Genomic DNA, 10,000 nt, shown 5'->3' with positions numbered 1-10,000 from the left:
TCTTGACAATTCCGAGACTCTCAGGTGCTCCTGTGCACATGGTTTGTCCATTCTCCGCTGGACAGACGGTTGTTGACTGTCGACCCCAGAATACTGAATTCACTCCAATCTTCCATGAAGCTGGGCACGTGAGACTCGAGTTCTCCGAGTCACACATAACTTCTTCTTTTGCATCTGGTATGCATGTGTAGTTAACTGTGAGGTATTTATTTACTCCAGGGCAATGCTGAGAACCAGGATTTTGCAAGAGCGCATGTCTGGCTTCAAGCTCACAAGATTCTTTTCCTTCACATCTTCCTTTCACGATGCCTTCTGACTCTGGCGCCGTAAAGCAATCAAGTTGAGTATCACCGTCATCTGAAGGACAAATGCTTGCAGACTTCCGCCCCCAGAATACTCCAGTTATAGCAATGTTTGAGCCGGGGTATGAACAACTCAGCGGTTTCTTTTGTGTGGTGCAGATTGTGATTTCTTTCGCTAAAAGTTAAGCCAAAATGGAAAATTGAGAACATCGCTTTGGTCGATGTCTGTTAGTCTAGCGACAAACTTGCATCAGAGATAAACGAACAATATAATAAAAATAATGAAGGAAAAATGTGTAAACTAAAATGAATAAAGCAACATACATGATTCCAAGTCTATTTGACTCAAGCCTGCTCCTGCATCCTGACTATGTACCCCACCTAGCAAATGAATTGATAACGTCTAGATGTTTCGGGGGAAATATATTGCTCATGTCGAATAAGCAATCACTCATACTATCATAATTTTTGATTCGTTGCTCAAGCTTAATGTCAAGACGTTTAAACAGATATAGTAATAATCTGATCATCGACTGAAATGAAACTTATGCCTATCTGATAGACCTTGCATTTTCTATAAATCGTCGTTTTAGGTAAATGTACTTACCGTTAACGAAGTACGCCCACCCCACCCCAGCGATGACTAAAACCACAATCGCCAGTTCTTCCATACGGATTGTTCTCATAGTGGCCTTTGTAAAAGAAATGAAAAATACGCTCTTGCTCAAAACAACCGTAAAGAAAAAAAAAATGCAAAAGCATCGGAGAGAAGAAGCGACCCGGAATCTGACAAATCAAAATTCAGGGCGGGTGGCTCGAAATAAATCAATAACTGGCAGTATTTACTTAATTAACCAGAAAATGGTCAAGGAAGGCCAGATGGTTGGGTTGGCAGTCTTATAAAGTACATTATTTGATGTGAACTCTTTCTAAGCAACGACTGACGTATATTTGTATTCAGCAACTGCTTTTCTTAACAAGCAGGGTAAGGGTTATGCAGGTATGCAATTTAAGACACAGACAAAACAATTCTGGTTCCTTAAAAATCGTTAACACTCTTAACTGTTAACAAACAGATACTTCCCTAGGCAAGTAGGTCAAAACCTACAAAGTGAAATTCGCAAAATATTTTTCAAATACATGAAAGTGATCTACTCGACCATCAAGACGATAATGTTCGTGTTGCGTGAATCGCAAGTTACAAAAAGATCAAACGTTTTGAAAGCGATAACAACCTTAATAAGAAGTACCACGTAGAAACAAAACAAACATAGGCAGAAAGCATGTCATATACAATACCTTTTTTGCCGGGATGTTTTTCTTTGTTTTCTCTTTCTATCCACTGCTCTTTACTGTGACTTCACGCGGAAATATTTAATAATGAAACAGCGAATGACGCAACTGAGAACGATGACCCGTTCAGTAAGTTTTCAGCTGTCTACTGGAAACCAAAGCCAGGTGATTTAATGTGGACTCCAGTCAGACGGTATTAAAGTAAATATACTTTTACCATTCGAGCGCCAAACTTTGTGGCGGGCTCTATTGCATTTAATATTTCTGCGTTTTTCCGTGGAGTCCATGTAAGTCGTTTCGATCTACACGATACACGAAAGGTAGTTTTACGGCTTCGATAGCTCACAAGGATGAATTGGAGTTTTTCGTTTATTCCAGATATTTTATAATCACAAACGATGAAAAAAGGTGAACGAGTGTTAGGAAAGGTAAGAGACAATATGGCATATATTTCCCACCGACAAGCAAAGCACCTGCTATGTCATTGTTATTTGGTAACACCTGCTTTTATTGGTTCCAATATTTTGGAGCGCGCGTGTTGAGATTCGTTTTTCCACGAACGTCATAGGAAGGCTCCTCTCAGCAGTCTGCATAAAAGCATAAAAGCAGAAGCTTTTTTCAAGACCAACCGGGAAATGTTAGTTAGATTTCAAACTGCGAGTCACTTATTTGTCTTACATAAAGACATTCCAATTACGTGTGACAAAGTTCAACTGAATCCCAAACAGCGGTACAACGAAAAAAAAGAAACCAATGTTTTAGTTTTATCTGCTAAAAAAATTAACCCGGAGAAAAAACCGGTTCATTTAATTATGTTTATTTGTAAATATTCATTGTATTTAATTTGAGTGATCTATTGAAGTCATCAGTCCCAATGAGATAAACCATTTCTGGAGAATCGTTAGGAACTTTTTACCTATTTACACATAAAGATACGAATCCGAGCTCGAGTGCTCAAAGAAAAATGGAACCTATAACCTTACGGATACTAGGTCGGGGCTCTATCCGACTGGGACCGGTTGTTCAAAAGCCGATTAAAAATTAACCAAGAAGTTTACTTCTCTGCTCCCAAATGCTGTTCAACGCTGATATTCCTAATTCGGCAAAACTTTACATTAGAGTCAATCTTAAAAAAACAATCTTAAAATAAGCAAAAGAAACTATCACCAAAAAGTTGAAAACATGAAACAAAAGTTTACGCTCATCCTGGATTAAGTCAATCGGCTTTCGAACAACCGGGCAGGATACAGGATACAGCAAGGAAACATGGTCTTTGGTGACAAGTGTCAAAAGTGCTATTTACACAAATGTTTCAACATATATCTGAGGAGTTTGGCTTCATGTCAAGAAAATGGGGCCGCCTCGGTGGCGGTGAATGAAACACAACCACTTTAACCCATGATGATAGAGGTATTGACCGACTAGTTTGACTTTTCCGATTAGGGAATTAGCCCAACATCCGTCAGAGAAAAGCAATCCGCTCTAAGAAATGGCTAACGCTTGAAACGTCGTCCACTTTAGCAAACCTCGTCACGGTAGTCAATTTACCCCTACCAACTAGATCGCATTTTTAAAATTAACCAAAGTCAAAAATACCATACCATAATACTGTTTGTTTGTCCCTCCAAAATTTTGCATGAGCATTGTTTTTATTTTCTCTTGGGACTCATGGCCCCAAGAGAACTGGAAACAATGCTTATGCAAAATTTTGGAGGGACAGACAAAGAGTATCATGGTATTTTTTTATATTGGCTGATACCCTGCTTGTATGCGGCGATTTCTTACAGTCTGTATGATGGTCAACACCCTGCGAGCAGAGCCTCCTTTTGTCTTTTTCTTTACTGAGGAGGAGAAAAGTAGGCTCTGCCCGAATCGCGTCAATTCTTTGAAGCCGCCGCAGCCCGAGCTTCTGGACTGGTCAATCTTGTTTTCTCTCCTCAAACCGGTTTTTCCAGTACGAGCGTCCGTTTAGGGACAAAACCGATGGTTATAATTGAGCCCGCTGTACCATGAAAAACCAAGATGGTGGCGAGATCTAGCATATTTGGCTTGGGTTCGAGACTGTATCCTGGCCACATGCAGCGCATATTCAATAAAGATCTTCCTCGATTCATGCAGAGCCTTTCTCGAGAACGCCAAAATCGAGCAAGCAAAAGAAAGGATCTGCTTGCAGGGTGGATGGTCAAGGCATGGGGTGTTTAAATAAAGGGATCAATTGTGAATTTGATAGAATAATTAATTAATTGATTGACGCGGAAATTTCGCGATATGGTCATCCCTTACGAAGAGAGTAGCCCCGCTACAAACTGAGAACGGCTTGTGTGATGGTCCGTTGCTTGCAATACAGTAACACCAAAGAACCCAAAGCCATTTTACAGGATCATTGTCTAACATGTGGGTTTCGAATCTGCTTTCATGAAAGAGATTAAGCCCCACTTCTTTCTCAGCAGAAAGTTTATAAAGGTCTGCGTATTTTTCTATTTCTTATCATAATAGTGTTGTCCGTTTCTTAAAACCACCAGGAGTCCATATTTTTGATCTAATTCCGAGGCTGCGGTACACTGACAGAGGAAGCAGTCCCAGTTGCTCTCGCCGCCCAACATTAGGACTGGGGTGACAGCTGTAGTTAACAACGAGGTACTTTTCTACCCGAGGACAGTTTTCTCCGCCATTTTGTAGCTCCTTGTAAAAGGCCTTCACGGGGCAAAAAGGATTATTGTTGCACCTGGTTCTCAGTTTCGAGATGGTTTCTGATGCCCCTGGACATTCGTGTTGTCCTTTGGCTGATGGACAAACTTGCGTACTTTGGCGTCCCCAAAAAGCAGAATTTACTTTCAGCACCCAATCGGATGGGCAGGAGAGTATTGATCTTTCAGAATCACATAAAATAGTCTCTTTTCTTTGAGGTACACAAGTATAGTTTACCAGGAGATACTTTTGGACTCCGTAACAATGCTTTTTATTTTGTAATTTCTCCGCTTTTCCCTCCAAAACACAGCCTCCCATGCCTTCGCACATTTGTTTGACAATGTTGCGCGTCTCCGGTGCCGTGGGGCAGTTAGTTACGAGGTCTCCGTCTTCTGAGGGACAAATATCTGGGGACTGTCGCCCCCAGAACACACCAGTTATAGCAATTGCTGAACCAGGGGACTCACACGTCAATGGATGTTTTCCTTTTGAACAAATTGTCACTTGCTTATCTACCACGTAAAAATCTTCGGTTAGTATTCGGGATAACTAACGCAGTAATACTCTACCCGGCTTCAGCTAACATACCTGCTTTTAAGTCAAGTGAACTCAATCGCTTCTTTTCGCCATCGCTTGTCCCACAACAAAGTCCAACTGAAAAGATAACGTAAAAGTGGATATGTGAAACCCATGTATGGACCATGGTTAGTGGCGAAAATGTAGCCGTTGCAACGGAAACAATGTCTTTAGTCCTAATAGCACGGATGCTGCCAATACACAAAAGATGGTTCATGTACTAATGTAGTGATCATTATGGTAAAGTGATGCACTGGCTGAAAGCGAAGCTGTCATTTAATGATTTACTAAGATCAGCATCTCTATAGTTAAGGGGCTCCGGGACAATAGAACTTATTCACGATAGCCGCCATGTTGGATTTGCTATTATCATGCAAATTAGCTACACACTTCTGAGGGGGCAAACAACACAACTTCGAGAGGTTATAACAAACATCTTAGCCACACAGATGATTTGTTTCATGTTCATTGAATGTTTATCACTTAAGTAGTAAAATAGAATGCTTACACAAGTTACCAACATGGCTAAATAAGGGCTATTGAATGCAAGTCAAACTTCGATATTGACAGTGTTGAAATCTCAACGACAATCGGAAAAATCGTGTGGACAGTTGCTCTTTACCTCAATTTTCTGGGTCGTTTTATTAATCTTACGGTAGATTTTTATTTATGTATTTTAAATTTTGTTAAATCTCAAATAAGATCATGTACTTCTCTTATTAGTCTTTTGTGATTGGATCTGAATAAACGTCGTATTATCGTCATTAAATAAATGACAAATAATAAGTTGAAGATTTGAAGTTCAATTTGGTTCTTTTCTTCCAGAACCAACTTTCTTGAAGCAAGATAAGCAATAATCTTTGCGAGAGTTGGCGACGTAAAATTTGAGATAAGTCAGTTGTCATCGTGCTAAGCCCGGTTTAGTCCTACAACTAGCCCTGCTTAATGCAAAGCAGTCATGATACTAGTACCGTTCCATGCTTGTCCATGGTTCACTGAGAATCATTGATTCAAGCTGTGATATTGAGGGCACTTTAGGTTCATAAAAGGCCAAATATTGCCTTGCAGAACGAATATGCCGTTATTGATTCACTTTACAAACGGACTCAAGACGGTTCTGAGATAGAAAGACTGGTCATATGTTGCTATTAGCAATACTTTAACACTCCCTAAATGTGGATTGCGTTCAGATGCAACCAAGTTCGCAACTAACTAGCAACGATTAAAGTGTGACGGGTATCAATCCTTTGAGGTTCGTGCCAAAAATGGCATGACGACCTATTCAGTGACCTCATAAGGTGAATCGCTTGCAAGCACATAATCAATAACACTTCAGCGCATTCTTTGGTGGCGTTGACAAAAGCCCAAGCGTACTTACTTGATAGAATCCCTAGAGCCAACAAAGGGAAGACGTCTTTAACATCCATAGTCCAACTCGATAAGCTGCTCAACATGGGTGTAAATCTGACAAAAAAATTCAAAACAAAAACTTGCTTGAATTAATTAGGTCCAAAGAAAAAGCCAAAATATATGCTTCCAAGCAGTCTCAGACGAAGAACCAAAAGTAATCGGAATTTCGGACATGACAAACCTCGGACTTGGCGGCAATTAAGTATCTGTGTAATTCCGCGGGTCCAAAATGTTTCCCTCATTGAAAAGGTTTTTTTTTTCAAGCCAAAAAAATATTACCGATTGTTATGAAACAATCTCTGTTAAAGGCGTTGTAGGAAAATTACGTTGGCACACAAGTATGAGCACGCGCTGTTAATGATTAAAAAGATTTAGAATTTATTTCGAATTTACAATGTTGCCTTTTGACAGGTACATGTTACACCACAACAAAATACACACCGCTAAGATCAAAAAATGGCGCGCGATCTACGAATTGCATGCGTGTAAATTTCGTAATATATTTTCATTTTTGTCCGTATTATAATGTTGAAAACACAGGAATAACTGAATCAGTTGTTCAGCCTTAAGATTTTAAGCACGAAACAAACATACACATCTATATAAAAGATCGGTTTATCGTGATTTCTTTCCTCCTTTTCCTATTTTCTAGTGTCTGATTAAGCAATATTTTACATCAGGTGAGCTTTATTGAGCTCTTTCAGGAACACATCTATCCTGGCAATCTTACTAACTATAATGTATAACAAAATGATTATATCAGACATAATTTCTAGAGCACATTAGTCAGTTGATGACTATCGAGCAAAAGTCGACTGTCGACACGTTATGGTATGTACTGCTTGTACACAAAGATATGAGCAAATATCGGACGATGGTGCTTTTTCTATACAGAAAGAAATTATAAAACATTGAACGTCCACATTTCCTCGACTGTCGAGTTCAGATACCAAGGGAACCTCCACTCTTATTACAGAAGAAGTTTAAACTGAAGGAAATAATGTTTCCCAACAAATTTGTTCGAGATTTGTTTTAAAAAGTGTTTATGTATAGATAAACTGAATTTTAAAATCGCTTATTTTCACTTTCAAATTTCGCGGGCGCCGCCATCTTGAATAATTGGACGTGCTAAGGTTGCCCTATTGTTCTTACACATAGAGTTTTTGTCTAACAACAATAGGACAACCATAAAACGTCACAATTATTCAAGATGAAGGCGCCCGTAAATTTGGAAACAAAAACAGGCGATTCTATAAAAATATTTATTTCGGATACAAACGCTCTCTTTGGAAAAAATATAGATTGATTTGACTGCAAAGGTTATTTCCTATGATTTAAAGTTGTTTTTTTTGGTTGGAGTGGAGGTTCCCTTTCAGTCCATATGACTTGTTAATATCATTATGAACAATGATCATTCTTCAGATTATTTTCAATGATTTGGATGTGCATGGGTTGTCCTTAGATATCTTCTGCATGTCGATTTATTGTTTCTTCTTTTTTTCTTTCACCGTTTTTACTGCATCTGAAAATGGAGAAGTGCACTTTAGATTGGACCAAACAAATGACATTTACTCTTTGTCGCTTTATTTTGGCTGAAATTGAACTGAAATATATTACTGTGGAACATGGTTTTAGAAGAAACCACTGCTGCATCTACAAATGGCTCAGGTTATTTTATCATGCCTAGCTTCAAGTTACCTCTGACTTTTTGGCGATCCAACACCTGAGGAAATGGCATAACATGATTTTACTTTTGAGCAGTGAAGAACGCAACTTTGAGCAGTTCCAATGAGGCCTTCAAAAATACAGGAGCCAGTGACCGGGAGTTTGCGCCGCTTATGTTAGGTTAATCCGGGATAGCTTCAGACTTCGTTGGAATTGTTTAAGTTGCGCAATCTTCTGCCGCAATGATGACTCCAGAATTAAAATCACTGCGGCCATTACCGCGGATAGCATTTTAACATAAGTAAATTCACCACATCAAGCATAAACTGTTTAAAATGGAACTGGTCTTTGAAACAGAAAAAATATCATTAAATTTCACAAGAAATAACGACATTCACTTGTCACCTTTCTTAGCAAGTGCATCGATCTCATCACTTGTGAGAGCTTTTTCCCACAGCGTAAGATTGTCAATCTCCATTGGAATTCTGAATTTCGCTAGGAGTGAATTGTTAGGACGTCCAATCTCTAAAGTGCTAAACGCATCATTTGGCCTAGAAACTGTAACAGCTTTGGTTCTTGCGGCTTCCTTGCCATTCACATAAAGCTTAAGCATATCATCTTTTTTCCAAGTGAAAGCCACATTGATCCACCCTTCAGGAATATCTTGCGCTTGCAGTGTCCACTGTTTGTTTTGTGTGCTAAGTATTAAGATGTATCGTTTGGCAACATGAAGGAAGGCAAAACCACGCGCCTGCGTTGTTTGTCCTCCGCTGGAAATAAAATATGAACTGGAATCTTTACGGAGCTCTTTCTCGTTTATTTTGAGGGAGGCCATAACAGTCATGCCTTTGTGCTTGCACACTCCTGGATCACTAAAACATTTCCCTACAGAGAAAGGATAATAGCAAAGACTGTGAGAACGATCCAACTTCCTCGAAACATCGTTTTCAATATTTTGGACCTTCTAGTTGGGTTAAGTGGAGGTGACCACACTGGTTTTATATTATTTTTAACCTAGTATTCCCCTTTCAACCCCAAAAAAATCTATTTGTTAAGGGATTTGTGGTTGATTAGAAGGCTGGGAAATTCTGACTTCCCTGGAAACTTGAAAAGTATAACAACAACTGGAAACACTCAAAAACGCATGCGCATTATTTTTAACGCCCACAGAAATATGCCTTTGTAAGTTACGAAAGGAATCGGCCATTTCCGAGTTCATGTCTGCCTCCTCTTCAAAGCGAGTCTAAGTGCGAAGTTTTTCTTATGAAAATTAGTTTTCATTCATATGTAAAGTAGAACTAATTACCATCATAAAAACTTCGCACTTGGACTCGCTTTGAAGAGGAGGCGGACATTAATTCGGAAATGGCCTATTCAAGTTATCTTGTTACCTTTAAAGTCTCCAAGCGATATCCATCCCATTTTACTACTGGTGCTAGCGACATGTCCTCGAGAGAGGGTTGAGATGACCTCTGCACCTCCATGAAATCGAGCAACATTCTTGTGCACAGTATAGTTGGACACTTTTGCTGATGTATCATGAAATGACCAAAAAAGGTCCGCAGACTGTAAATCTGTAGGTTGAAATGCACGACACTTATCAAAGACAAATGCGAGACCATTATTCGGTGAGTTTTCCCACAGAGTTTCCTCCTCTTGCACATCATCATCAAAATCAACAATAACAATTAAATCGTCATGCTAAAGCCGTGTTCACATTAGGTATCGATTGTGATCGAAATATAATCGAATATGAAATGGGTTCACATCACATGGGTTGTTTGAAATAATTACAGTACGTAACTGAACAGAATTGCGAACACGTGGTGATATGAGCAGACGAAACTTCTAATCGCTTTATGGAGCGAAGATTTGGATTTGTCATCTTCTGTTCTCAGAAGCTATCCTTGGTTCTCTCCTCACCTCAAGCATGGTGATGATGATCGTGGTAGCCACGCGATACGGAGCCATTTTGTAAAACTAAATAAAATTGAATGGAGTATGATAGCCTGAATTATACTTCCGTTGAGCATAATCAACGTTGAGTGTGAACACGGCTTTATTCT

At 39.3% G+C, this 10,000-nt stretch overlaps 3 protein-coding genes across 3 annotated transcripts in view; all 3 read right to left on the bottom strand.

Annotated features, from left to right (window-relative positions):
• Window positions 1-2,017, bottom strand: part of LOC137975664 (uncharacterized) — a 10,670-nt gene extending 8,653 nt beyond the window's left edge. The window contains exons 1-4 of the mRNA XM_068822816.1: window positions 1,602-2,017; window positions 910-994; window positions 627-683; window positions 1-477 (exon numbers count right to left, since the gene is read on the bottom strand). The exon at window positions 1-477 is cut by the window's left edge and continues 132 nt beyond it. Coding sequence (XP_068678917.1) covers window positions 1-477; window positions 627-683; window positions 910-988 — 613 coding nt within the window. The 5' untranslated portion in view covers window positions 989-994; window positions 1,602-2,017. The remainder of the gene's footprint in view (window positions 478-626; window positions 684-909; window positions 995-1,601) is intronic.
• Window positions 2,018-2,323: 306 nt separating this feature from the next.
• Window positions 2,324-6,286, bottom strand: LOC137976778 (L-rhamnose-binding lectin CSL1-like). The gene is made up of 3 exons (XM_068824122.1): window positions 6,238-6,286; window positions 4,872-4,937; window positions 2,324-4,810 (listed from the first exon to the last, which is right to left on the bottom strand). Exons 1-3 carry the CDS (start codon window positions 6,284-6,286, stop codon window positions 4,083-4,085), a joined length of 843 nt encoding a protein of 280 aa, XP_068680223.1. The 3' UTR covers window positions 2,324-4,082.
• Window positions 4,728-10,000, bottom strand: part of LOC137975663 (uncharacterized) — a 42,062-nt gene continuing 36,789 nt past the window's right edge. Inside the window, exons 40-45 of the mRNA XM_068822815.1 lie at window positions 9,326-9,508; window positions 8,340-8,819; window positions 6,451-7,791; window positions 6,238-6,323; window positions 4,872-4,937; window positions 4,728-4,795 (exon numbers count right to left, since the gene is read on the bottom strand). Coding sequence (XP_068678916.1) covers window positions 7,751-7,791; window positions 8,340-8,819; window positions 9,326-9,508 — 704 coding nt within the window. The 3' untranslated portion in view covers window positions 4,728-4,795; window positions 4,872-4,937; window positions 6,238-6,323; window positions 6,451-7,750. The remainder of the gene's footprint in view (window positions 4,796-4,871; window positions 4,938-6,237; window positions 6,324-6,450; window positions 7,792-8,339; window positions 8,820-9,325; window positions 9,509-10,000) is intronic.

The sequence above is a fragment of the Montipora foliosa genome, chromosome 11 (genome assembly GCF_036669935.1).
Source record: "Montipora foliosa isolate CH-2021 chromosome 11, ASM3666993v2, whole genome shotgun sequence".
Lineage (NCBI taxonomy): Eukaryota > Metazoa > Cnidaria > Anthozoa > Scleractinia > Acroporidae > Montipora > Montipora foliosa.
The sequence above is the reverse complement of the archived record's forward strand: the minus strand, read 5'-3'. Positions and strand labels throughout refer to the sequence as shown.